This window comes from Camponotus floridanus, unplaced genomic scaffold (assembly GCF_003227725.1).
Source record: "Camponotus floridanus strain SB8 unplaced genomic scaffold, Cflo_v7.5 scaffold4, whole genome shotgun sequence".
NCBI lineage: Eukaryota > Metazoa > Arthropoda > Insecta > Hymenoptera > Formicidae > Camponotus > Camponotus floridanus.
In genome coordinates this window covers 2,269,549-2,297,530 of record NW_020229547.1, presented here as the reverse complement: position 1 = coordinate 2,297,530, position 27,982 = coordinate 2,269,549, and the positions used below count along the sequence as shown (strand labels likewise).

General features: G+C 32.8%; 4 protein-coding genes across 5 annotated transcripts; 3 read left to right on the top strand and 1 right to left on the bottom strand.

Moving 5' to 3' along the window:
- Window positions 1-92: 92 nt before the first annotated feature.
- Window positions 93-12,554, bottom strand: LOC105251817 (sphingosine kinase 1). Of its 2 annotated transcripts, none has more exons than XM_011258851.3 (7): window positions 11,155-11,719; window positions 4,442-4,793; window positions 3,065-3,427; window positions 1,986-2,221; window positions 1,809-1,907; window positions 997-1,136; window positions 93-906 (listed from the first exon to the last, which is right to left on the bottom strand). In XM_011258851.3, exons 1-7 carry the CDS (start codon window positions 11,717-11,719, stop codon window positions 718-720), a joined length of 1,944 nt encoding a protein of 647 aa, XP_011257153.1. In that variant the 3' UTR covers window positions 93-717. The 2 variants fall into 2 exon arrangements, with proteins under 2 accessions (XP_011257153.1, XP_025267202.1); XM_025411417.1 differs by having other exon boundaries at window positions 709-896; window positions 11,155-12,554.
- A 3,942-nt stretch (window positions 12,555-16,496) lies between these two features.
- Window positions 16,497-20,499, top strand: LOC105251818 (protein sel-1 homolog 1). The gene is made up of 6 exons (XM_011258852.3): window positions 16,497-17,464; window positions 17,565-17,812; window positions 17,884-18,363; window positions 18,546-18,774; window positions 18,877-19,283; window positions 19,356-20,499. Exons 1-6 carry the CDS (start codon window positions 16,966-16,968, stop codon window positions 19,785-19,787), a joined length of 2,295 nt encoding a protein of 764 aa, XP_011257154.1. The 5' UTR covers window positions 16,497-16,965; the 3' UTR covers window positions 19,788-20,499.
- Window positions 20,500-21,034: 535 nt separating this feature from the next.
- Window positions 21,035-23,942, top strand: LOC105251819 (paramyosin). Its single transcript, XM_011258853.3, has 6 exons — window positions 21,035-21,431; window positions 21,535-21,806; window positions 21,862-22,015; window positions 22,244-22,793; window positions 22,980-23,111; window positions 23,312-23,942. Exons 1-6 carry the CDS (start codon window positions 21,316-21,318, stop codon window positions 23,315-23,317), a joined length of 1,230 nt encoding a protein of 409 aa, XP_011257155.1. The 5' UTR covers window positions 21,035-21,315; the 3' UTR covers window positions 23,318-23,942.
- A 1,971-nt stretch (window positions 23,943-25,913) lies between these two features.
- Window positions 25,914-27,860, top strand: LOC105251821 (PI-PLC X domain-containing protein 3). The gene is made up of 2 exons (XM_011258854.3): window positions 25,914-26,380; window positions 26,911-27,860. The coding sequence occupies exons 1-2, from the start codon at window positions 26,248-26,250 to the stop codon at window positions 27,774-27,776; spliced, it is 999 nt and encodes a 332-aa protein (XP_011257156.1). The 5' UTR covers window positions 25,914-26,247; the 3' UTR covers window positions 27,777-27,860.
- Window positions 27,861-27,982: the final 122 nt, after the last annotated feature.

Below are 27,982 nucleotides of genomic sequence, written 5' to 3'. Positions count from 1 at the left end.
TTACTTGTCATTAGAATACTTTTTTATTTACGGCGTACCTTGAATAAAAAAATATGATTATTTTACATTATACATTACATATTAAAAAATTTAATGCAAAAAAGACAAACCGAGTAAAATTTTCAAACGAACAATTTTCTGACGTATCAATTCACAAAAACTTTCGTAAAAAATAAATGTTATTAATTAAATTCACATAGTAATACACAATATATCTTACAGTATATAATTTACAATAGTGAGCACAAATAATATCGTTATATCGCATGTATAGATTACACTGTACAAACTGATAGAAAACTTTACAAAATAGCTAAATGTATCTACTAGGATGTAACAGACTTGTTAAACCATTCAACCCTTAAGGATTACTATAAATAATTTTACATATATATATTTATTTTAACAAATGCGTCTTCATTATGAAGATAGCAAAAAGAATTTTTTTGTGAGCACATCTTAAAATTATTATTCATTACTCGTTTTAAATAGATATAGATTGTCAATTTAAAAGTGTACAGTCCTAAATATCTTAATAGATACATTTATATTAATACATATTGACAATCTAGTTATTTATACTATCATAACTAATTTATTTCAAGTTAGAGTCTAGAACAAATCTTTTATTTTAAATTATACCTGAAGAAGAAGAAGATTTGATTTTGTTGCCAATATCACCGCTATATAGATATATATATATAATTATTGTTTATGTCAGGGTGTCATTACTGATGCTAGAGAAGGAAATATCTCAGCTTGTAACGGCCCATAATCAACTTCTTCGCCGTCTACGGTTATGTGTCCATTTGTTCCTTCTATAGGTTCTATCCGGAATGCTTTCACTGGTATCATATCGACGCCAGGACAAGTCACATGAGTTCCGCTACTCAGACCTAATAAAAACTGGTGATCGAACACAGATAGTAAACATTATATGGATTTTTTTCTCTATTCTTTTACGTTTTCTTACTGTTTTTGAATACAATTACTTACTTGCACCAAATTAGACCGTGTAATGCCGGCTTTAACTATCAAAAGCCAAATAACTCCGTCTGCCAACCTAGCACGTGGTGCAAAAAAATAATCCTGTCCTAAATGAGTTTGATAGGCCGCGTGTACCATTATAAATTCCCCTGAAATTTTTGAAACATGAAATTCCATTTAATCAAATCTATTATAATCCTATATTCTTAACATGCACGTGTTGATCTTCATGAATCAATAATACAAATAACATAATAATTTTATAAATTTGTGTTTTTTAACGCGTCATGGAAGAATGCATCGTATCAACTGAGATGTGTGTGCCACGTTATATGAAAAATATTTTTTCAATTATGATTCATTGCATTCGGCATCTTATTGAGCGTTACATGTGACTATGAATTTAACTGGAGTTAAAGGGTTAATAAGTGATGCATTAGCGCGGCAACCTTTGCACCATTATTATATGACAATTACAACAATATACGTTATTGAACTCATCCATCTTTCGCGCGCAAAGTTTATAAATTACAAATATTAAAATGTTTTTTCTCCGGCTATATATATATCTTTCAAATGCTTTGATAAATATCAAGTTAAATATATGTTTAAAGTAAATTTATCTAAAATTTTATAGAGAGAGAAAGATTGCAAAATGATTGATTGATATTTTTAAATTTAAATCCGCATGTACTCTATCAAAATCAATATGGTATATTTCCATTTATATTCACGCTGATATAATAATTCAAGTAATTATCTCAAAAAAAGTCATGTATACCAATTATATATCAATCCATAAATAAAATATGTCCTGTTACCTTGCATCGTCGTCCAGGAATCCGAGAGTTGCGATGTTAATGCTGGAAGCGTAGACGGCGGCCCATACATAACTTGGTTCTTGGAAATGTTTTCTGTATCTAATGCCATAAATTGATCATTTAGTACAAATAAATCTTAGAAATTGGACAGATATGCTTGTTCGATTAATAACGTACCAATCTCCGCGCTATCATTCTCGCCGATGCTGTGATAACTCGAATTAGCCGAGCCTGTGCTAAAATAGGTCGACTTTGCCGATATTGCGGAATAAAAGCTGCCTAATCTGTTTCTTCTATCGATTTGTGTCTCGAGAGCCAAATTCTCAGTTATCACATCGTTATCACCGTTTAACTCATTGGATGATTCACCGAAGGCATCGTAAAAACTCTTTGATTCTGGTGTGGTACAGTACCTTCATACACACAAATACATACATATATACATGCATGCATATCTTATATATGTCGGAAGTAAATTGACTAAAAGGTGAATGACATAGATAATATGTATACCGGGTGTTTCATAAGTGGTGGACAAAATTTCAGGAATGGATTCCTCATGCTTAGAGAAGAAAAAAAAGTTAATCAACATAGGTCCGGAAATGATTAGTTTTTGAGTTATTAAGATTTTTGCAATACAAAATTTTGTCTCATTTCTCCTCTTAGAAGTCCTTTTACAGGTATCGACAATGTTTTTCAGGCCACCGAACTTGTATATCATTTTTTTCGTTGTATCTAATGCAATATTTGTAAAGTCGTTAGCGATATTTTTAGAATCAAATAGAGGGAGAAGAGAGAGAGAAAGAAAATGTGTCAAATAAAAAATCATTGAAATGAATATCCGAAATAATTAAAACATGAGACACATTGTTATTATACATACTATGGAACTATTTATTGTACTTGTTATAATGGACGAAAGAATATTAAAAATCATTGCATTGCGCTTAAGTACGTAAGATTGTAATGAAAAAGGAAATGAAAATATATGTGCGAAATTTTTGATAAATATTGATTCAATTTTTACATTTTCCTAAATATGAAACATGCAAAGTTTCAACAATTCGATGATGGAATTTCCGTGTATTAGATGTATTCCTCGAGATCATCTTTTAAACATCCGATGCATGCCACATCATTTATAAAAAAATCGCGTTGTATTGACATATGCATCATCTATGACATCACACACATTAACATAACTATTATTACATTATGATAAAAAGCCATTATTAAATATTGTATATGTCTATTACCTGTCCAATTCGTCGCCGTAACTTCTCGAATGCGATAATATATTCTCCGCAGGATAGTCCTTGCAGTACATCTTGCCATTTTCCAACGGAGGAACCTTGTTGCAAGGTAAATATGATACCTTGCCCTTATACGTTCTTAGTCCTATTAGGCGCGCTACGCTCCATACGGTGAATCTTTGTCCTCCGATGGCGCGCAACCGTTCGCTCTCGATGTCAATATCGGCCAGCAAACCCCAGCCGACCGATAGAAACGAAAAAAGGATCTGATTTCTGGTTTCTACACGCACGAGGTCCATGGGCGTTTTTTTACATTTGACTGCCGATAACGCGCTGATAAGCAACGGATTACGATCGTAAGGTTCTCTGAAACATCATCATTTTATCTTTAATGTGAAAGGAATTTATCGATATCAATACGAGTAAACATAAAGACGGAAGTTAAGAAAGAAAGTAAATAGGTATAGGATTAGCATAATATTATTGTACGAGACAACATAATTCAACTAAATATATACACAAAAAAAGGAATAATAATTTTCTGCAGTTTTTTTGATGCCAAATATAATTTACATCATAAAATTATTTCATCATTTCACAATTTTGAGAAATTTGTGATTAAAGTAAAAAAATTTATTATTTTATTTATTTATTAAAATTTAGAATTTATTTATCCTATTTTAATGTTTTTTTAATGGTTTTAGCTTTTTAATTACTTTAATGTTATTTTAAATATATTTAATTTTAATTTATCAAAAAATAGTAACACGATAGAATAATTTATAAAAATTTAATGTCACACATATCAAATATTCAAAAAACTACGCAGAAATGACAAAAATTTACCCTCTTATATCATGTTCAAAGAAAAGTAATTTTTCTCTATTAAACTTTGTAATTATCTGTATTTTTGTAATCTTTCATTGCAAAGCCTTTCTCAAAGTTTTACCAACATCATAATTGTAGTAATTATGTGATTATTACTTTAACTACAAATTTCTCAAAAAATTGTAACGTGATAGAATAGTTTGCGAACAAAAATTCAGCGTCATATCAAATATTCCAAAAAGAACGAAAACTTATTTTCTTTTGTTCATGTGCAAAGAAAAACATTTTCGTGTTAAACTATGTAATTATCCTTTTACAATTTTTTATCACAAAATTTCAAGATTTTTTTACCGATATTATGTGATATAGTTGTTTTATATAACGACATCTAATAGGGAAAAAATTCTTTACAACCGTGTCGCATAATGCAACTCCAAGAACAATCCAACTGGAAACATTTATTCCTTTGCATAGCATTTTATAATAAAAAAACGACGAGATGTAAGACGCTATGAGACTCGAGAAGAAGTGAGAGTAGACTAGTGAACTTACTCCCTAGCATAAGCGATGGACTTCGCTAACCCGTTGCCGGAACCGCATGGTATCACTCCGAGCGGCAACTCGCGCAAAGCCTTCTCCCAATCGGGTCTCTGGAAGATTCCGTTCACCACTTCGAAGACGATCCCGTCACCGCCGACCATCAGCAAACCGCACCATTGATAAATGTCCCTCGTGCGTACAAACTCGCGGGCGTAATTGGGACACTTGGTGATGTGAATCTCGTAAGGTCTCTCCGCCTCCGACAGGATCGGATGGATCCTCTTCTGGAAAGTTTCCCTGCCCCTGCCGGGTCCTGACTTCGGATTCAACAGGACCAACAGTTTCCGATTCTCCCCCGGACATGCTGAAACATTAATAAGAACGAGAATAACTCGTGATAACTCGAGAATAACTCGTGATAACTCGAGATAAACTCGCAAAGTTATTAATGTTTATTTTGACGAGATGTTCGAATAATGATCTTAATAAATTATGAATGACACAACTGTCATTTGTGGTTTTAATTAGTCAATGTAAAGAATCGCACGTAATTTTTATTTTTTGAAGTATCTTGAGACAAATATATCCGCTTTTCACTGGACATGTGACTTTCAACACACACTTAATCTAAAGATGCATGAAACAAATAATAATTTAATCACGATTACATAATGCGGAGCAGACATTTTTCATTTCAAAACATAAACGTTTATCATATGTCTGGGCGACAAGCGATATATAGCAAAAAAAGACTAATCTAAAAAAATATGAATCAATCTCGTATTCAAGATTCTGGCATCCCCTCGCAATTGTGAGGTATGACGTCAAAGCGAGAAGTCGTATGTGAATTTTTTTTCTTATTCAATACATAAAATTTTTTTCCGAAATAAATAAGTTTCTTTTACATTTCATGTTCGATAATGTAATAAGTAAAATATTGAAAAATCCTTCTTTTGTTATCCCACATACATGTTAGGTATAATTCGTCTTCATACGCCAAAAATAGATAAACTGATCAAAATTTATTAATTTTTTCACGAATTGAAAAAAGAATCTTCGGTATATTTTACCAATCTATACTATTAAACGCGAATGATAATGAAAAAATGATATGAGAAATATACTTATCTTGATACGTTATTTCGAAAAAAAATACAAATTTACACAATTTCTCTGACATCATATTGTAATATAAGCCTTAACGATGTGTTAAACATTGTATACAGCACCATAAAATTTAATGTATTTAATTACATTTATTTGGTTGTCGCTTGTATTTAATAATATTTAATAATAATTTTTATAAATAATGGACATGCACGTACATATAACGCATGTATACGCATAAAAAAATACGCGTATAAAAGATACTAATGTCTAGATATGTGCAATCGTCGATTAATATTGCATGAGTTTGCAGTTTATTTTATCTGTTTTATAACTTGAAAATAAAATAGAGTAAAAATAAAGTAGAAAATATTGGAATTTGAAAAAATTATTTCGAAACACGTTTTATATTTATTAGAATAATAAATAATAGAAAATCTTTGTTTCTTTATTTTGCGTGTGCTTTTTTATTCAATATATGTTTATGTATTTATTCTATCTTTAATATTTATATTTATATTTGTATTTATGTATTTAATATATTTTATTATATATTATATTTAACTTTATTATTATTATTATATTTAATTTAAGAATTACAAAAAAATCCATTTTCGAACGAGAAAATATATTTTACAATTATATAATTCGTGCAAACATCCGAGATTTTTATTTCCGAAGGTCATCTGCATTAACTCATCGATATCGAAATCGGAGGATGTATTCTCAGATGTAATACTATTGATTTCACGTACGTACATTTTAAAAAGCCTGGGTAAACAGTTCTTAGCTTACGAAATAAAGACTTATTCGATCTTATTTTTATTGAAAGAATTGCATTAAAGTGCACAGCTTTATACATAATATAATTCCTAATTAAAAACGTAATCTTAACGCTTACATAACTCGAGTTTGTCATACGACGTCATGCATTAAAACGTTTTTATTAGAGTATATAAACATAAAGCAAGCGTTAATAAGTTATAAAAGAAACCACAAAGTTAAAAAAAGAACAAATGTATTACAGACTATTAATTCTCTCTCCTTTTATTATTAATTTTCTGTTCAACTCATTTTTTTATTTCGTAATAAAAAATAAGTGTGTAAGCTAATATTAGTAATCGGAAATATTGAATGATTGACGCTGAGTGAATTGCTCGAAGATTAACAATCTGATAATGCAGACGATGTATCCAATATTTTCTCTAAACTTATCAGGAAATTTATGCTATTATATCGAAAACTATTACACTGATAATAACAAATAACAAAGTTTCCACAAGATTTCTACAAAATAAAAAGTGTTTCGTTCAAAAAGTTTAATACAAGCATTTCCTTATTCTTATTTGTCTAATTTAAATGATGAATGATTTAATAACAAAATTACATAATAATTTAATGTTAATTTGATGTTAATTTTTTCGAAAAGCTTAAATGACACTTGAAATTAATTGAACAGAGAAAATCACGTGTTTGTGTGCGTATTTTATTTAATTTTGTTTTAACAGAAATTTGCAAATAGACGAGTTGTACGAGGAAAAAAACTCAACTATCGTTAACGCATATCTTTCTTAAGTCACCGTATAATTTGTTGAACTTTGCGTGTTCAACTTGGTATGATATTTTTGCGGAACGCGTTTGTCTAATGAGCCTTTCTACTTTCAAACACCTGGGACTACTTAAATCGGTACAAGTTACGTTGTTGGATGAGAAATCCATTACGGGAATTTATTGCATTCTGAAAAAACGTAATACAAGCGTACACAGAGCTAAGACAAAGAAATCCTTTGTGTTTGAAAACCTTCAGTGCTAAATCGCTTGAAGCAATAATTTCGTGTTGTTAATCTATTATTTTCAATCTTTATGTTGGTTTTTTACCGGAAAAAAAATGCTTACGTAAATACGAATTGCGACTCATGCTCAGCTCAGGCTCGTTGCAATTATTTCCGCTTTCGTGTCACTCAATAATGCGGATACAAACTAATATTTCGCGTTTGATTATGCCGACGACAATGCATAATTAAGATAAATAAAGCATCAATTAAACGCACAATAAAAGCATCAATCAAGAACAGAGCGAAGCGCAATATGAATTTATTTTAACGAAAAATTTGTTTCCCAAAATAAAATAAAATTATCGTTTTTAAAGAAAGAGAGAGAGCTCCTGCTCCTATTACCTACACAGAAAAAAAATAAGGGTTAAATCAAAACTTGTATACTTAAATTAACGCGTTCATTGTTTCGTATATACGCAGCAATCTATAATCTTCTTAGAAGAATTTAATAATTTTAAATTTCAACAATATTATTTCAATCTTATTTCAATATTGTAATTGTCATCTCAAGATATATAATTATCAATATATAATTATTTAATTCTACTTTAAGAAAATTATAATCTTTAATTTAAAAATGTTACTTTCTTTTAATTTAAAATTGTTTCCTTCCCACTCAAGATAATTAAATCTCAAATCATAAGAATATATTTTTCTTGACTGACATATATAAAATGACTTAGTCAAGCAAGCAATTTTATTTTTCTTTAATTAATCTCATTTCAAGATTTCCATATTGAAACTAAAGATATTTTCAAAACAAGAATCCTTTTTTTCTATATAATTAGAAGATGATCTATCAATACGTAAGTGTTTGCAAAATATATAATCGCGGTTTGCGTCTAATGATAAAAACATGGGTCTAATGTATGCAAAAACAGTTTCCACAACCGCATTATGCAATATGTTTTGTTTTTATTTCTCTAATTATTACAAAGTTTACTTTTAACGATTGCGCTTATTACTGCTAAAGCAATGAATATCAAGCAATCCCCGAGATAAACATCTACCTGATTGATGAGTTTTCCTGCATTCCGCGAACAGACAAATTGACCATTGACCATTTTAATGGTCGTATTATGTATTCAAAGCTTATTAGAAAGACACCGGACTTTGCGACCGATTGTCGTAGGACAAGTGTTATTCTCGCGACGGACGTGTATTGTCGTTTCAATTCGCGACGTTATTGAATTCTCGGTTCTTGCACGTGCGAGAGATGATGGAGTAACGGGGGGATAAAAGTGACGAGGAGAGATTGAGTCGTATGCCGTGCGCCAGAAAGTGCGACGACTCGAAACGAACGTTGAAATTCTACAATGCCACGAATAAAATGAAAAGAGAGGGAATTAAAAAGCCGGAAATTATCGCGTTGTGGAAAAATTGTTTCGTAATCGACGTAATTGTTTCGAAACGAAACATACTTTGCACAACGCACGTATATTATCAACGATAATGTTATTGTAACAAGCTCACGAACGAGCCTCAAACCGACTCGACTGTAAAATTCAAAGTCACTTTAGTTACGACTTATGTAAACGGTATTGTTGCACGCAGCTAACGTACACGTATGATCGCTGTAGAAATCAACTAGATATTGCAATCGCGAAAATAAAACCAAGGCATATCCAACAAGTCGCTTTAATAAAGTCAGATGTACTTTGCGTTATCGCACATCAATTATTAATTATTAATTATTAATTATTAATTATTATTACTGATAATTATAACGCAGTGGGGGATCTTGATCCTTATAATTAAATTAATTCACTTACGCAATCCTTCTTGTGTATAGTTAAGACAATTATATACATAATACAATTATATAAATAATAAAATAATCATTTTATAGCACGCAAGTTATAAATCAAAATAAAATTGAAGCTAAAAATGACGTAAAATTATCTAAATGAATCTTGTTAGTCGTTGATTCAATTTGGCAAAATTCCAACTTTCGATATTAATTAACCTTGTGGCCGAGACTAACCAAAATCAATGATAAGCCCGTTCATTGAACTTTCCAATCGTTTTATAAATTTTTCGTGATTTTACATAAATTCTTGTCGTGATTTGATTCTTAAAATTTTGCCATTATTAACACATTGCAAATAGAGAAAGTATTAATTTGTAAATAATAATTACTGTGGTTTGTCTTGCTTACAAAGAATAAAAAAATATATAAATATTCTTTCTCAAGATTCAAATATATTTTACCGAGGTATATTTTGCAAACAATATGAGTTATTATTGTTTTCAAGACCTCAATATCTCTCTACGGAGTTTCTGAACAAGTGAAATATATTATTCGCGTGTGTAGACTGGACAGTTTTTATTTATAATATGAAAAATAAGTAAAATCAAGCGCACACGTGTGTGTATTCTTATGTTTCATTGTTAAAATTTATGAAATCGTTGATTATGTGACACACGCATCATATCAAGCAAATTACGAAATTACATAAGTAGGGAAAATGGAAGCGATTTAAATTCTAATCATTTGAATATATTTATAATTCCTAAAAACATAATAGTCCCACGATAAAATCTCCATTTGCATACAAAAGAATACACGCGTGAAAAACGTATAAATAATCATACTCGATAATTATCATGCATCATATCAATCTTATAAAGCAAGATTAAAGCTCCAAGGAAGGTTAAATTTTATCTCCAATATATCTTTGTGAAAAAGAGAGAGAAAGAAATTTCTCAATATTCTGTTTTGTTCAGAATAAGAAAAAACGTATATTATTCGAGATTTCAGTATCCAATAATTAGAATATTGTATTTTTATCCATTTTTATTTTTTTGATAGCTGTTTGTCGCGAAAATCATTAATCTATCATTTTTAATTGCAAGTTTGGAGAAGAATATTATTAATTTTCTAAATTTCTTTTAAGAAATTCGTACAACAAATTTTTTAATATACACATATAATGTGAGTTACTGTTTCCTCAATTATAAAATGTGGAAATCAATAAAGACCCTGCGTTTAGAAATATTTCATTGCGAAAAATGTATAAGTGAGGAAGCATTATAATTTCTCAATATTTGCACAGTATAATGCGACAGAAATAATATGGTATACCTGGTAATCCATTATTTTCCGACATGGCAAATACGAAAAAAAATATCAATAATATTTCCCGAGATATAAAAGCATACAAAATTTTGCACGCTAATTTTGTAACATATTAATGTTCTCTCTCTTGATTTTAATTTGATATACTAATAAATAATATTAATTTTAATATAATAATAATTAAATAATTTTAATTTAATATACTAGAGTAAATTATAAACACAATTCGTGATAATACAGATATAGTAATAATATGACTATTCTATATATAAAAAAAAAAGTTATTCGCAATGATTTGTAAAATTAGAATGTTTGACGAGTAAACGGTTGATAAGAAGATTAGCGGGCATTACTCAATATACACTAATGAAATAATACTCTCTATTTATATACATACAACATTAGCTAATTGTGTTATTAATATATTTCGACCTCGCAAACCGAGTTTGCTCATCCAACAGATTCGAAAGACAGTGTTCCGCACGTGTTTACATTTCTGAGACCTTTGTTTACCCACGAATATTGTTTTTATATATCGAGAAAGAGACATTTTGAAGAAGTCGACTACGAAGAAATTGGCAATCGAAGGACAAAGAGATATCGATTGGGAAAACATTCCGTGGCTATCCTTTGACTAATTGTAAGAAATGAAAAGCAACATAGAACTCGATCGTTAATCGCGATTTGATAAAAAGAAGACTCACCACCTATCAGTGTTTCCAGATTCCCGTGGCTGGGACTCATCAGGTTCTTGGGCACCGGCACGTTGGCGACCAGGCACTTGATCGCCAGCCGCCACCTACTCGCCTCGCGAAGATTGTCCTCGTACTTGTCGAAGCTGCGGAAGCGCAGGGTGATGGTCATCCGTTCGCGTCTCATCGCGCCCTTCATGCGCGTCTTCTTGAGCGTGTAGGCGTATATGTACAGGTAGGCCGAGGTGTCGTGCTCGTCGTACTGTGACTGATGAATCTCGGCGGACTCGACGAGCTTGAGCTGGGACCTGGACGCACCCGGTCGACAGGCGCAGCTTCCGGCGTTCCTGCGCTTCGAGCGCATGCATCTGCAGCCGATTATGTCGCCCAGGGCGATAGTCTCCGTCTTGGCGGTGCCGTTGTGCTCCTTGTGCAGGCTCAGGCCCTTCTCCGTAAGCCGCACCTTGTAGTACGTGTTCCTCCTAGACGTCACGTAGAAGATCTCCTCGAGGACGGCGCTCGAGTTCCCCGAAACGTTGTCGTCCATCGTTCGCCGGTGATGCTTGCTCTCGACCATTTGACAGGACTAGAAGGGCCGGGAGGAACGAGGAAGGAAACGGAGGAGGGCTACGATCTATATACGCACCAGTTTCTCTCTGTCTCTCTCTCTCTCTCTCTCTTTCTTTATCTCTCGTGTTATCGGTCCGCCGTTATTTTGGTCGGACGCGAAATTTCGGCGCTCTATAATCTTCTCTTCCCGCCAATCTTCTCGTGTGCGTAGCGTGCTCGATCAGGCGACGAGAAATTCCGACGAAAACGAGGTTCACGATAACCCTCGACGGCGCGCGTTATCCACGCGTATGTTTATCTCGTCGTGACAGCGTGCGTACCTCGCCGCGTTCTCTCGGTCTCGCTCGACAATATTAGCGATAAGCGAGTGTTTTGGCGGCCCGGCGTCCAGTATCGATTCCTCGAAGGTAGCACGTGTCGGAGCGAGAGAGCGAGCGAGCGAGCGAACCGGACGCGAGTTGCTTCTCCGACGATTATCATCGGTCTAACGGAGACGATCGAACCGCTCCGAGTCCTCACCGTGCAACTTGGGAAGCCGTGGTCACGAAAGAAGAGAAGAAAAAAAATACACAGAGGCGCGTTATCGACGATCTCGCGCGAACAATGTGTTGACGTGTATTCGCTCCGGAAGATCGGTCGCCCTCTCTCTCTCTCTCTCTCTCTCTCTCTCTCTATCTCTATCTCTATCTCTGTCTCTCGAGGCAGTCCGGCTCGCAGCTGATCGAGCGATGCAACGAGGTGACCGACGTCCCCACACTCGACTCGCGACGCCAAAGAGAGAGGATACACGGACGCGCGAAGCGGGACGACGCGGACGCCAAGACCGAGAGACCGGGTCTCTCGGTGCCGTTTCAGGCCCGTATTTATCGGGGCTGCTAACCCTGCGAGCCAGCAGCAGCGTCGTCTTTCCCACCACCGAGTTACCCTCTCCACATGGTGCTACGTACGTGCGTTACATACGTTCAACACCATCTCGCGCTGCATTTCCCCTTCTCCACCTGCCCCCTTCCCATTCTCCACCCTTCCTCCCCCTCGTAGACGGCTATTATATTGGCTGAGAGCTTTAAGACCGAGTCACACTGGCCTAAAAGTGACGGAGCGAAGACTATCGGTGCGAGGTTTTTTTTTACGAGTTTTGTTGTATTTTTTTATGTGTGCTGGATTATTTTTTTTTACAGGAAAAGTTTAGCGTTGAATGAAATAATCCTTCTTGGGAAAGAGATGAATATTTTTTTTAAAGACACGTTCTTCTTTTATGTATTAAATAATTATTCATATAATCGCGAGAATGATTCACAATGAAACTTGAGATAACGTTCAAAGAATGAAAAAATTACTCGGCAAATAATCCAAGGTAAAACCTTGTGTTCAATATATTAACATTTATTTCCGCGTCTTATTTCTAGAATCTGAGTTTAAGAAATGATAAGAAAAACGATGGTCGATTTATTAAAGATAGATCGTGACGCATTAATGTATTTGCCTCATTTTGTATTTGCGTCATTTTATATTCTAATACTATTACTTTTTTTACTAATACTTTTTTTGTTATAATGTTATGCAGCAAAATAAAGTATATATATCTTCAGGAAAAAAATTTAAAATTTCTTAGAACGAGAAACAACATGATTTTTAATCAAAACAGTAACGAGTTGCATTAAGGTACTGATACTGTTATATGTATTCCACAGACTTTAATTGAAATCCATCAAAAAGAGGAAAAAACAATTTTGTTCGATAAAACTTTTGTACTTTTTACCATAAAAACTAAAAGAAGAAAAATGCAAGATTAAATTCGCAAAACATTACATCTCAAAGTGATTAGATACTTTTTTGCTTTACATTTGCGCGATTTAAGTTTCACGTATATCTCTTTGCAAATAATCTCTTTTCTATTATTTTATCAATTTAACGCAAACTTGATAAAAAATGTATAAAATTATAATACTCGATGCGTTTCGATGGCGTGAACGAGCTTTAGTCCTTGGCGCGAAAAGGAAACGGCATATAATTGCACGAAGTCTGTGAGTGCACGATAAAGTGACGGACAATGAGTTAGTACGAACCCATACCTATAAACAATTTTGCTGTAAACAATGATAGAATTCAAGGAAACTCAATAGTCAAATTTGAGAAGACGCTAAAGAAGAAGAAAAAATTCAGAGAATATAAAAAAAAGTTCAATACTCTTATTCCCTTTTTACCTCCTTTTATTCTCTTTTTATAATCCAAAAAATATTTATTATGTATTCCACTATAAAACAATTATTTATAATTTAGATTATTCTCTTTTTATCACATATATATGATAAGAAAAGAATAATGTAAGTTTTTTTTTAATAATTGTTTTATAATAAAAAATAGTTTTATAAATATCATAATTTATTATAATTATAATATATTTATAATATATTTCTATAAATTTACAATTTTTATTATATAAATTTATTTACCATAAATTAAAGTATGTTATATGCTTGAATATAATTTCGACGATATATAATTTCATAAATTGCATTTTCTATAAATAATCTTTTATAACACATTGATCTTTCTTAACAGAAATTATTTATAATTAAATTACTTATAAATGACGATAATAAAAATTTTGTCCTTTTTACAATTTTTTTATTATTTATGAAAGAGAATATCTCTTTCTTATAGAGAAATTATTTCATATAATTTTACACTGCGCAAAAAAACATTATATTCTTTTTCCGTTATAATTATATCATTAATACTTCTATTCTGTAGCTTAAAAATATATACGCCTAATTGATACGTTTAAAAAAAAATACGCACATTACCGATTAGATAAAGTAACTGTAATTATCGTGTCTCGCACAGTGAACTTTGTTTCATTATACTTTAGCAACGATTAAATTGCTAAAGAAGAAAGGTCAGTGTACTTTTTAAATATAATGTATGTTTAAAATTCGCCATATTTCCTAATAAAATACATTACGATTTAAATTATAATTTTTATTACAATTTTTCCATTAGAATGTCATTATTCTTTATTTATAACTATAAAATTTCCAGATAAATATCGGCAATAATAATTTGATAAAGATTGCCATATTCACATGTTTATATGTATACTTAATTATATATCGAAAGCAGTCAGATGTGTGCATAACAATTAATAAAATATCTTTGATTTTATTATATACATATATATATATATATATATATATATATATATATATATATAATATGTATAAAACTATAAAAATATACTTATTTTGTCAACTGTTAACTGTTGACACAGATTAAGATTAAAAGCTGTTCTAATAAATATCATGTAAATTATCACTATCAAATAATTTCTACGATACTTGTAGAGTACAATTATATATTATTAGTTGCTTCTAATCATCTTACAAATATGCACATTTAATCTACAAATTTGTGCGTATTATATAAAAATATTGTAAATCAATTAAAAGATACTCACGAAAATTAATCTTCGTAGGCAAGCGATAAATTGAAAACTGACACTTACAGCGTTCACACACATTTGTTTATATTTATAGATTTCTCGCGATTGTATTCCAAAATAATTGGAATCTGCAATATATATTTGATTTACAATAATCGGAATAAGTTGTAATTAATTTTTGAATATCCGACGTTGTTACAGATCTTCTCGAATCGAGTCGAGTATTTGATTCAAGTCCAAATAATCGATGTATTTCAACTCGATTGTTGTTGATTGCTTCAAATTTTTTTCTAGTATTCCACATATTCGATATGTCCATTAAACTACCAGTATACTAGAGTTCTTTCCTATACTATCCTATAGGAAATCGAGACCACAGAATTAGAAAGGGACATATATTTTTGGATGGATTTCTGTCTCTTGTTACATTATTTATCGAAATTAAAAACATTTCTCATTAGATATTTAGCGATAAGAAAACGAAGCAGCGATAAAAAACACAGTTTCCAAAAGATGTTTTCATATTTATTTACGAATTTAAACAGTGAAATTATTGAAAATAGTCGCGAATTAATTTTTCTTTCAATTCGTAAAATACATAAAATACATAAAGTCGATATTTTTGATTATGATACTAATAAATATCAACCAATCAGCGAGTCCCTGACAAAGACAGAGATCCAACCAATATCTATGCATCCTTTTCTATGAATTGAATTATTGGATGGATTCATGGATATGCGACCGTAAAGCATGACAGTCGAGCAAAAATTAGAGTAACCATAGTAATCAAGAACAATAGAGTTATTCGAATTCTTCGATATATTCGCATACGTATTCGCTTTGAAAGGTGATTATTTTCTCGTAAGCTTTCGGAAAAGAATCACATTTGTCTTCTCGCAATTTTTTCAACCTTATGAATAATATTCTTGCACGGTTAACCTATAAATTTCATCAGTGCCTTTTTTTCAATCAGTTAAGACAACTTTGAAACTCAATTTCGAGAATAAAGAGAAAACATTATTCCTCTTTCCTTTTTTCTATTTATTTCTATTATAATTTATTATTTTAATTTATTTCTTTAATTTATTCTTAATTTAATTTATCTTTAATTTATCTTTAATTTATTATTTTAATTTATTTATTTTAATTTATTTCTATTATAATTTATTATAATACATAATTTATGATATATTTGACACAATTCGCGTATTTTATCGTTTTTGTATTCATTTTTAAAATATTCAGAAACGTTACAATTTCAAACGTCTAATCGAGAATAAAAATACACATTTGTTTCGTTTCATCACGATTAATCGCAGTATCGATATAGAGTTACTTGGTGTAAACAAACGTCATATGTGCTCCCGCATTCGTGTCCAATTGTAAGCGGTGTGGGCGTTATCGTATCATGGCGATCGCGCACTCTTAACAACTGGTGAACAGCTGATTCGGCGAATGTTTTCCCGCGTGATATAACATAACATACGGTTCGCGAAGAGCGCGACAGATCCAAATCTATATCGACAGATCCGTCCCTCTGTCTCTCATCTCTCTCTCTCGCTTTTTTTCGCGGCTGTCTTGTTTTTGTTGACACGAGCGGAAAGATGTGTATTGACGTGTCCTAATGACGTAATTGGTCGAAGAGGCGAGACGGTCCCACGAATGTCCACGTACATACACGTATGTGCGATCAATCGCGCGCTTTGTATATCGCGTGCCTGTCATGAGCACGCTAAGGTCACCGGCATTCGGTGCTTTGTAATGTGAGGAGTCGTGTCGTGGGGAAAAAAACGGAATCCCGCCGAGCTATGATGTCCAACGGGGGCGCCGCGTTCCTGCTGTTCCTAACGTTGTCGCTCGCGTTGTGCGCGGAACTGGAGAGTGGCTCGAAGAAGCGCGGCGATATCACGCAAAAGTCAAATTCCAACGAGGAGACGGACGAGGAGGTCGCCGAGGACCTGGAGACCGCCTTCGAACAAATACGCGAGCTGACTGCTCTGCGCGATACGATCATGAAGATGGTACCGACGTCCGATCCGCTTTACGAGAAGATTAACAAGCAAGTGGGCAGGAAAGAGGCGGAGAGCAAGACGGAGAGTCAGGCCAGCAAGGAGACCTTGGAAAGTCCGGGGCCTAGAAGTGTATGGATGAAGACTATGATAGCCGAGACGAAAGACACGGATCCTCTGGTTATCGGGAGACAGCTCGATAATGAGGATATAGAGTCCTGGGACAATCGAGAATTGCTCGAGAGATTGCTCAACGAAGAGGAGATCCAAGAACCGTTGTCGCCGGAACAACAGACAGGTAGGTCAAAAGTCAAGTGGGTTGCTTGCTTTTGTTGACAGAGATAGCCTGCAGTTCTTGTGTATCTTTTCTTTATCGTTACAAAGTAACAATCTTCCAGCTGAACAGTTATTCAAGAATGCACAGAATATTTTAAATGCGATGCGTGCCAACAAGTCCGAGGGTTACGAATTGCTCATCGAAGCAGCAAAGTTGGGTCATCGAGAAGCCAGATCTATATTAGCATGGGCAAGATTACTTGGATCTCGTTTGGGTCCTGCATCTTTGCGAGTGTCTATTGATGATATGCCTAGTATATTTGAAATATTCAAAGAGCTTGCAGACACTGGCCTCCCATCTGCTCATATGGTATGTACATAGTATGGTAAATAATATTAAGCTCAACAAATTTAAAACAATAATTATATATTTATATATAGGGAATGGGATTTTTATATGCGACTGGTATTGGCGGTGTTAATGCATCTCAAGGAAAAGCTTTACTCCATTATACTGTTGCTGCCCTTGGTGGAGATACTAGGGCTCAAATGGTTATGGGATATCGCCATTGGGCAGGAGTGACAACACCAGCGTCTTGCGAGCGAGCTCTGGATTTCTATCGAAAAGTAGCGAAGAAAGTCGCGGAGGAAGTATCGTTAAGCGGTGGTCCGGTAGTCCAACGTGTTCGATTATTGGATGAAAACGAAAACCCGGGATACAGCTCCGGAATCTTTGATCAGGATTTGATAGAATATTATCAGTTGTTAGCCAAAAAGGGCGACACTCAGGCGCAAGTTGGATTAGGTCAGCTTCATTATCAAGGAGGTAGAGGAGTTCCGTTAGATCATGAAAGAGCTGTACAATATTTTCAACATGCTGCTGACGCTGGTAATCCAGTCGCTATGGCTTTTCTTGGAAAGGTATAGAATCCCAAGTAATAATGCTTAGATATATCTGATGATTAAGATTATCTGTTGCATATATAAAATTATACATATTAATACTACTCTATGTAATTACTCTATGTAATTACTTTATTATGGATGTATTGCTCTGAAATAATTATAATAGTATTAATTTTTTTTAACTCATATGTTTACAGATATACTTAGAAGGAAGTGAAATCGTCAAGCAAGACAATGAAACAGCATACAAATATTTCAAGAAAGCTGCAGAATTAGGCAATCCAGTAGGCCAAAGTGGATTGGGTCTCATGTACTTATATGGGATGGGAGTAGAGAGAAATACTGCAAAAGCGTTGCAATATTTTAGTCAAGCTGCAGAGCAAGGCTGGGTCGATGGACAATTGCAATTGGGCAATATGTATTTTAGTAAATATCACTACTTATATTTGTGTGATCATTTTGTCATCTATATAAGATAATTATTTATTGTTGATCCATATAAATAATATTTGAATTGAAATATTTCAGGTGGTACAGGTGTTAGACGAGATTATAAACTGGCAAATAAATATTTCACCTTAGCCAGTCAATCTGGTCATGTGCTGGCATATTACAATCTTGCTCAGATGCACGCCACTGGTACTGGATTAATGAGGAGTTGTCCGACAGCTGTAGAATTAATGAAAAATGTTGCCGAAAGAGGAAAATGGAGCGATCAACTGATGGTAGCGCATAACGATTACAGAGACGGCAGAGTGAACGAAGCCTTTCTGAATTATGCTCTATTTTCCGAAATGGGTTACGAGGTCGCGCAAAGTAATGCGGCATTTATTTTGGACAGAGGAGAGACGGATGTTCTATCAGAAGAGGAAGGTTTAGTCAGAGCTTTAGCGTTGTGGGCGCGAGCTGCCGCGCAAGGATATTCTGCGGCACAAGTATAGATCAATTTTATTAATAAAGATGTGCACGTGAAATTTGCACATTTTCAACGTTTTGTTTTGCTTCAGGTAAAACTTGGCGATGCGCATTACTACGGCAGAGGAACGAAAATTGATTACGAGATTGCGGCGGGTCACTATCGTTCGGCATCCGAGCAACAGCACAACGCTCAGGCCATGTTCAATTTGGGATATATGCACGAACGTGGTTTAGGTTTGGCAAAAGATCGCCATTTGGCTAAGCGATGTTACGATTTAGCCGCGGATGCTAGTCCCGACGCGCGAATACCTGTAGCGCTAGCTTTGATTAAACTCTCCTTCCTATTTGGAATCGATTACCTGCAGGAATTCAGTTTGGTCGATCAATTGGATAAGTGGGATCAATTGCTCGGACAGAACTGGGATTTATATCTTATCGGATTTCTCACAGGAATGCTCAGTCTTATTATATACTTCCGCAGACCGCAGCCACCTCCCCCACCGAGACCTCCTGTTAACTAAATTTTGTACTTTCATTCATTATATCTCATATACATATATAAATATATATAAATATACATAGATTTTTCTAGGATAAGCTGGGAAGGAATTTTATAAAAGATTCATATTCGCGGGAAATCATTTTTGATAATGTGATTTGTCTTTCCGATGTTGCAGAAAGAATAATCTCATGTTCACATTTGAATGTTTTAAATGTGTGTATCATAGTAATTTATTTCTAACACTTAGACTATTGGAAATAATTTACTTTTAAATTCGTCAAAGATCATATAACGCTGCCCTTGGCATAATTTTTTCGTAATTTCTATTTTGTTTAGCTCTACTTTCTCATACTTGATTAATTGATACGCAGACTCTGAGCTAGTTCCTAGTTTATCAAGTTCCATTACTACGCTCAATGTATGTCGTGTGAATAGGAATATTATCTATAAATGAACAAGTTTGTAAAAAACAAATTTCTTCTTTCTATAAAATAATATAATAATTATCAAATTCACAAATTCAAATTCGCTCCATACATCATATTACTTTCATACAATATTGGTGGTGTCTTTGCAGCAATATATAATTTTGTCGTGATTTTGTATTATTAAATCAATTATTAGCTTTCTTTAGTGACACACATTTGTAACTGTCTTAGTTTACGTACAGAATAGACATACTAAGATATTATAAAACATTGCTGTAATATAAAATACGAATTAAAAAATTGTTGATTATTTATCTAATAAAATTGTTTTATTGCCAAAGAATATTATAATCTTGATATATATGGTTACGATATTATTACACAAATGATTGCGTAGATAGGCAAATTGATTTATATGTAAAGCCAAATGAAAGCAAAACTTAAAGATATGTATGTTAAATATACAGTGATATTTTGATTTCATATATTCTTGTTTTGCAACTTGCATATTATTCTATTGTATTGTATAGGATATATCAAAATTTGTGATGACTTTATGATCAAAAGATCCTAGATGAGCAAAATCAAAATATAAATTTACTTCTATTTTTTCATTGCTGCATATAAGTAAAAAGAAAATTTTATTTAAAAAAGTATCACAATTTGAAATATCCTGTGTATAAAAATTATTATTTATATATATTAGTTAATATTTTTTTTATTTTTTGTAATAATCTATAAGTATTGTATTATTTGTGAATTATTGTATTATTTGAGAATTGTGTTATTTTAGTTGATTTATTATTAATCACATTATATTTGTTCGTGTATACTTTACATATATTCTTGTGTACTTTTATATATTCTTTCCTGTAGAAGATATATTTGGGTCATTATCTTTACTATGGCAACGCACAAACGCAGACATCAAATCTGAAGTCGACGTTTGATGTCGCCGAATCTGATGTTCAGTACAGTTGATATCGAATTTAAAATCTCTTTCGACTTGACAATATGTTTTTGACGTAGTTTAAAGCACAAAGTTACAATAAAAAAGATTTGACAAGCACTTCGTAGACGAACAATGATATGACATAATTAACGAATAATGCTGTCAAGATGCTTAGAAAAAAGAAGAAAGAGAAAGAGAAGAAAGTGCGGAAAAAATGTTTGAACGAACGAGAAACTTTGTCCTACGAACAGCAAATTCTAGACAACAATAAGCAATTGTCGCGGTTCGTTCAAGAATGAAAATGAGACTCATCTTAGCTATAGTTGTCTTGTATTAATTAAGATATAGTTGTCTTGATTTACTTATATCATTTTTTGCGTTTTAAGATTGCGGAGTAGAAATGAGGAACTCGAGCACGAGGTAAAAGTTATAACTAAGAAGTTGGAGCAATTGAAGGAGGATCGATCTGACGTCGTGGCGCACTTGAAACGAAACTTGGAGGGAAAGATAGAGGAGGCCCGAGAGCTGAGCGAACGTTTATTGGCTTTGGAAGAGCTAAGGAAGCAGGAACAGGCCGACTACAAGAAGAAAGAGAGCGCGATGGAGCTCGAATATCGTACTATGGAGAGTAATTTAAGCGCGGAAGTGAAACTCGCAGGTAAAATACTTGAGTAGAATAGTATGGAAAAATTCTCTACGCGTTTTACTTTTAGCCGGGAAGCTGAACGCTTTAGAAGACTGGAGATTAGCCCGTTTGGATTTGATGCACAAATTCGAGGTACAGGAGGAGCAAATCGCGAAACAAGAGGAGTCCCACAAGACGACGCTCTACGAAACGGAGAAATCAGTTATTATTGCAAAGGCTAAGTTAATAATAATTTGTTGATCAAACATTCATCATTGTACCTAAGTAACGTTTGATTAACTCTGCGAAAAATTATTAATATTGTTGAAAATTCTCACCAAGCGATCTTGTAACAAACAAAGAGAAAAATCAATGTTCTTTTTAGTTCTTCTTAGTTTAGCTATTTTTTTTAAATTCGTTACAAGTTTGTGATTTCTGGAATATTGAAGACCCTTATTGCGTCATTGCAGAATGCAAAAGGAGATGGAGGAACGATTAAAGCAACTCGCTCAGGAATTTAAAGAGGCGACGAACATCCGTATTGCGGATATGATGCATAACACAGTCAGGAGAAATATTGCACTAAATCATGAGTTAAACACGATGCTGAAGGTCTGCGAGGATCTGGAAACGAAGAGCGCGGAGTGCAAAGAAAACGATCGCCTCCTCAGATTACAGTGCGAATTATTCGAAAACGAGGCGAAAATTGCGCTGAAAGATGCGATGAGACAGCAGCGTGTTATACACAATCTTGCCCAGGAACACATAAATATGGTCCTCGAGTATGGACGAATTCAACGAGAAAATGTTCGGTTCAACAATTACGAACGACTGATGAACGAGTACAGGGCGATCTGTGCAGCATCGGAACAGAAGACGAAGATGCTCGAACGACAATTGCAAGAAACGAAAAAAGCCAGGGAAGAAATCCTGACAGAAGTGCGGAATAAATGCGAGGAGTTCGATAAATTGAACGAGACTTTGAAGGAAGCCAAACGATGCGTCCTAGAAGCCTTACAGGTACATACATCTTCATTAGGCAAATTAATTATGTTTATTATATATTAATTTATTAATATATTATATGTTAATTTTTCAAAAATTTATTATTTATGAATTAATTATTAATTTTTTCTTATATCTACACATGCGTGGTTATGTAAAATATATACATAATAAAGGATCCATAATTAATTTTTTTTTTAGTTACAAGAGGATACTTGCACGAGCGATATTTGTACTTCATGTGGTGCCGATCAGAAGCAGAAGATTATTTATTCGCTTCAAAATATCCTGGAAAAACATAATATTTCCGATATAATCAAAGACAAGTCACAGGTGAAATGCAATACAATTATATATAGATAGATAAAATATAGATTTTAATATATTTAATTCTCTGCAAATATTTTAAAAATAACTAAGTAATGTTCAATAGAATATTTTCAATATATTTTACATCACATTCTTAAAACTTATTTAGAAAATAAATTAATGGTATGAAATGTGTTAAATTATAATATATAATATAATTTCAGATATAAAATCGAATCTGAAACTTTAGAATAATGGAAATCTTTCACTTTATATTTCTTATCTTCACTTAGAAGAATGCAAGAGAAAAAGCACTTTTAATCGACATTCGCGGGATGCAATGCTATTTTTTAAATATCTGAAATTGTGTACGTTATCCGTAAATCGGTTATGTGAGAAAATTCTGCGTATGCGCATTTGTTTAGAAAATTATAATTTTACACTGATGATTATTCGAAGAATTTTCGTTGTCAATGTATCTTGTAACATTTTCTTGCAGTCTCGATGTTGCTCGATATCGAGATTTAGTAAAAAATTTTTTTATATAATTAGACAAAACTGATTACGTCTAGTTATGCAAACTTGAATATCAATTTTATCCATATAAGAACATTAGTAATTAGAAATATAATATGCCAACAAATTCAAGTTATCATTGATTAAATGATTTAATTTTTTACAACAGATCCACGTGCGTGTTTTATTATTCCTAATTGTTTTTGATGGACTCTCTACTCTCCATTCGGAAGCTGATAACATGTTTCCAATGATAAATTGGTCATGTGTCCACATCACGTTTCTAATTGCTAATGTTCTCTGCCGAAATTAATGCATCGACTTATGAAATACCTTCTATTATAGTCATATGCATACATGATATATATATATATATATATATATATATATATATATATATATTATTCAGATATAAAATAAAAAACAAATCCAGGCAAATCTTGGCAATTCTACCTTATGTTTAAGTAAAAGTATTCAGTCTTTCAAATTCACTGAATATAAAAGATATTGGATTCTGTAGATATCTTAGTAAATGTAAACATCTTCGAGCCAAAATTAAAGATCAGATGTATATCTCTTTGCTTTATAAAAATATAAATACAATAAGTTATTGTGTACGATGTGGAATTGCTTGAAAACTTTTATCGTTTTCGGATAAATACAATTTTTTTTACGTTCTATCATTTGAACACGGCATTGTCTTTGTATTTGAATCATTTGAAATAGATCAGTTAAAATTATATTTCATTAGTAAAAGTACACCATATTTTGCTAATTAAAGAAAAAGAGCCTTCTGTATTGTTGCAGGCAACTAATATATTATAATAGTAATGAAAGTATTAATAACAATTATTACATATGTGTGTTGTTTTTAAAACTATTAAAACATATTCACTATAACATTATTTTAATGCTAAAATATAACATGTTCTATTATATATATATATGCTATATTGTGTGTGTGTGTGTGTGTGTGTGTGTGTGTGTGTGTGTGTGTGTGTGTGTGTGTGTGTATTATAACGTGTGTGTGTGTGATATTACATGTATGCTTTGCATACCTAAAAGAAACAGTGAAACAACAGTAATGGCATAATATTAAAAGAAAATTTATTTTGCAATTATTTATATCAAGGGACATAATGAGGCATAATTTTGTTTATTTATTTATTAGCATTTTATCTAGATTTTTTGCAATATGTAATATAAGTATATCCCAATCAAAGTTAATAAGTTAAAAACAAAATTTTCATCTATCCTGATAGGAAAATTATGAAAACATTTTACAACAATGACATCATGATTTGATAAAAAATTTCTCCATAATTGCACTAATGATTCGCCATATCATTATTATTTTGTTAAAATACTATTTAGAAATTAATTATTAAAAAAGAGTTATTAATATTTTATAAAAGATCAATATTTTTACATCTAATTTACATCTATTTTTTAAAATATATCCATATAATTGCAATCACAAATTTCACATAAAATTTTGTTATATAATTTTATATATTTTATATAATTTTAATATGTTGTTTGTTGGTATTGTGTGAATTCGTTGAAAGATTAAAATTTCTCATTTATAGAATAATCTACAATTAAATATGATTGTATTTGAACTATATTTGTTACTTATATTTATACATAATACAAAGCATATATATAGGCTGGTGTCCCTGAGCATGAGCTCACGCACTTGTGAGAAGGTAGAGCGCAGTAAGTTAAATAAAGAAATCGTATTTCATGTAATGATTTTTGTAATAATAATCGAAATATTAATTCTTGAAATCGAACGAATGATAGAAGCGCTCGATTACCCGAGCTATAGCGCGCCGACAGGCAATGTCTGACACGGGCCGTGTTCCGAAACACGCCAGTTTACTGCCAGCACTGAAAATATATAATATACGTAACGCGCACTATAGAATTTGCATTACTGGCAGTAATTTCATAACACGGCCATGGTGGGCCATGCTATAGCTCGAGCGGTCGAGCGCTTCTCTAATTCGTTCGATTTCAATAATTAATATTTCGATATTATTATTACAAAAATCGTTACATGGAATAGGATTTTTTTATTCAATTTACTGCGCTCTACCTCCTCACAAGTGCGTGAGCTCATGCTCAGGGACACCTTGTATAATTATATATTATTAGATTATAATAGATTAGATTAGATCATGTTTTTACGAGTCTAGAAAATATAAGAGAAAAAACGCGAAGTGCATGCAACACTATCTTTTAAATTGTTTACGCCATACATCCGTAAATCGGTCATGTGATAGAGTTCTGCGTATGCGCAGATTTTCGTTCAGAAAATAACAATCTCATTCGAGGGATTTTACTGCCAATACATTTTGTAAAAGGGACATTCTCTGTAGTCTTCTCCGATGTTTGATATCGAGATACGTTTAGAGGATACGTACAGAGGAAAGCTACGCCTAATCAGCTGATCAGGCATAGCGCGGTCTCGTGTCATCGAGAGGTCATTGGATGAGAAGGTATATTACATAAATATACGCTGACTCGCAAGCTAACGTTATATGCGACCGACACCTGTGAAATCCAGTGTTATTCGGAGAGTCACGAATACATCAGACATGTCTGTATACATCTAGATAGATGCGACGTAATTGCTATTATGGAAAGTGAAAGTATCATCAAAAGTCAAGCCGGTGAGGCGGATGCAATTTTAAATGACGATCTGGAGTTTTGGATGACACGACTTCCGGCGCCCTTGAAGGATATATCTATAATACATCTGGCGATACCCGGTATGTTCAAATCGTTACGCTTGAAAAAGTCAACTAATACGCAATTTTTTATATTGCCAAACAATAAGATGTATATATTTCTGAGAAAGCAAAAGGACACAGATATTGATTTACAGTCGAAATATATAATTTTTTTAAATCCTATTATATTTAAAGTACAAATACTGAAATTATTTAATTACTTATTTCGTTTCTTATTTAGAATAATCAGTTTTTTAAAGATTTAGAAACTAAATTATTTGATTTCATAACTTTATATAAAATGAGATCTTTTAAATTTATAAATATATACTTTGTACACAACAGATCAATATTTTTGGTGCTAAAGGAAAAAGTTCGAAAAATACAAAAAAAAACTTCATTAATTATGCAAACATCATGTATAATCTTTTTAATTATTTCTCACCTTTATAATTAATTTTCTTTATCAAAAGCTAATATGAACAAGTAATCGAATGACGATATTTAGCATCCACAGTATATACACATATATGAACGTATATATGAACAATTGATATTATCTTCAACAGGTTCTCATAATACCATGACTTATACGATTCAGAAGCATAACGATGTGGGACCGGACGAACCGGCCTTCATCCGTACGCTCGGCCGTTACTGCTCCTTCATTGCTAAGCCCATTATTCTAAATTGGTCTATTACACAATGCGATGATATCAAGCAACAGCTCAATGGCGGAATCCGATATCTGGATTTGCGCGTTGCCACGAAATCAAGAGACAAAGCCGTGTACTTTCTTCATGGTTTGTACGGCTCGGAGATTAGTAAGCCGCTTCTGGATATTGCCGATTGGCTTACCTCACACGCAAACGAGATAATCATTCTTGACTTCCAACACTTCTACGCCTTTACGGACAACGATCATTATCGTTTCATAGAGAAGATACAGCGGATCTTTTCCGGGAAAATGTGCCCGGTCTCCGCCAAATTCGATCATTTGACGCTGCAATGGCTCGTCGCGAAACGATATCAAATGTTTGTGATTTACAGGAACGTTTACGCACAGAATTACTCGAATCTATGGCCGTCCGCTCTCTGGCGCACTGTATGGCCCAACACTGTCAGCGTGAACGAACTGATCAATTTCTTGAACCGCGAATTGCAGAGAAGACCCTTTGACATCGCATTCGTATCGCAATGCCTGTTGACACCGAATACGCCCTACGTAATGAAACATCCGTGCGCTACCTTGAAAAAGAATCTGATGCCGCTCTGTCAAAAGCAGATTCTATATTGGATAGGTGAGAAAGAACCTGGCCGCGGTAGACTGAATATAGTTATAGCAGACTTCGTGTCAAACGGCAACTTTTTGTTTTCCAAAACTGTTATTCAGAGTAATATGAAACTCTTGCGCAAGTCTACAGAAATTTCCTGAACTAATCTCGCGTCTAAAGGTACAAAATATACAATACGGTAGTCTTTAGATATTAATGCGTTTGGTCTCATATATATAAATATATATAAATATATATACATATATTTATTTATATTTTCTCATATTTATATTTTCTCATATTTATATTCATATATTCAATTCATGATGAGTAAATATAATTTAAAAACTGTCGATTGTTTAACATA

Excerpts from the sequence above, each read along its gene's own strand:
- LOC105251817 (XM_011258851.3), bottom strand. The coding sequence starts at position 11,719 with ATGGTCGAGAGCAAGCATCACCGGCGAACGATGGACGACAACGTTTCG. Across the intron at positions 2,222-3,064 it reads TACGGCGACGAATTGGACAG|GTACTGTACCACACCAGAAT; the intron begins GTAATAGACATA and ends GTGTGTATGAAG. Across the intron at positions 1,137-1,808 it reads TTCCTGGACGACGATGCAAG|GGGAATTTATAATGGTACAC; the intron begins GTAACAGGACAT and ends CAAAAATTTCAG.
- LOC105251818 (XM_011258852.3), top strand. The coding sequence starts at position 16,966 with ATGATGTCCAACGGGGGCGCCGCGTTCCTGCTGTTCCTAACGTTGTCG. Across the intron at positions 18,364-18,545 it reads CTATGGCTTTTCTTGGAAAG|ATATACTTAGAAGGAAGTGA; the intron begins GTATAGAATCCC and ends ATATGTTTACAG. Across the intron at positions 19,284-19,355 it reads AAGGATATTCTGCGGCACAA|GTAAAACTTGGCGATGCGCA; the intron begins GTATAGATCAAT and ends GTTTTGCTTCAG.
- LOC105251819 (XM_011258853.3), top strand. The coding sequence starts at position 21,316 with ATGCTTAGAAAAAAGAAGAAAGAGAAAGAGAAGAAAGTGCGGAAAAAA. Across the intron at positions 22,016-22,243 it reads GTTATTATTGCAAAGGCTAA|AATGCAAAAGGAGATGGAGG; the intron begins GTTAATAATAAT and ends GCGTCATTGCAG. Across the intron at positions 22,794-22,979 it reads GCGTCCTAGAAGCCTTACAG|TTACAAGAGGATACTTGCAC; the intron begins GTACATACATCT and ends TTTTTTTTTTAG.
- LOC105251821 (XM_011258854.3), top strand. The coding sequence starts at position 26,248 with ATGGAAAGTGAAAGTATCATCAAAAGTCAAGCCGGTGAGGCGGATGCA. Across the intron at positions 26,381-26,910 it reads AATACATCTGGCGATACCCG|GTTCTCATAATACCATGACT; the intron begins GTATGTTCAAAT and ends TATCTTCAACAG.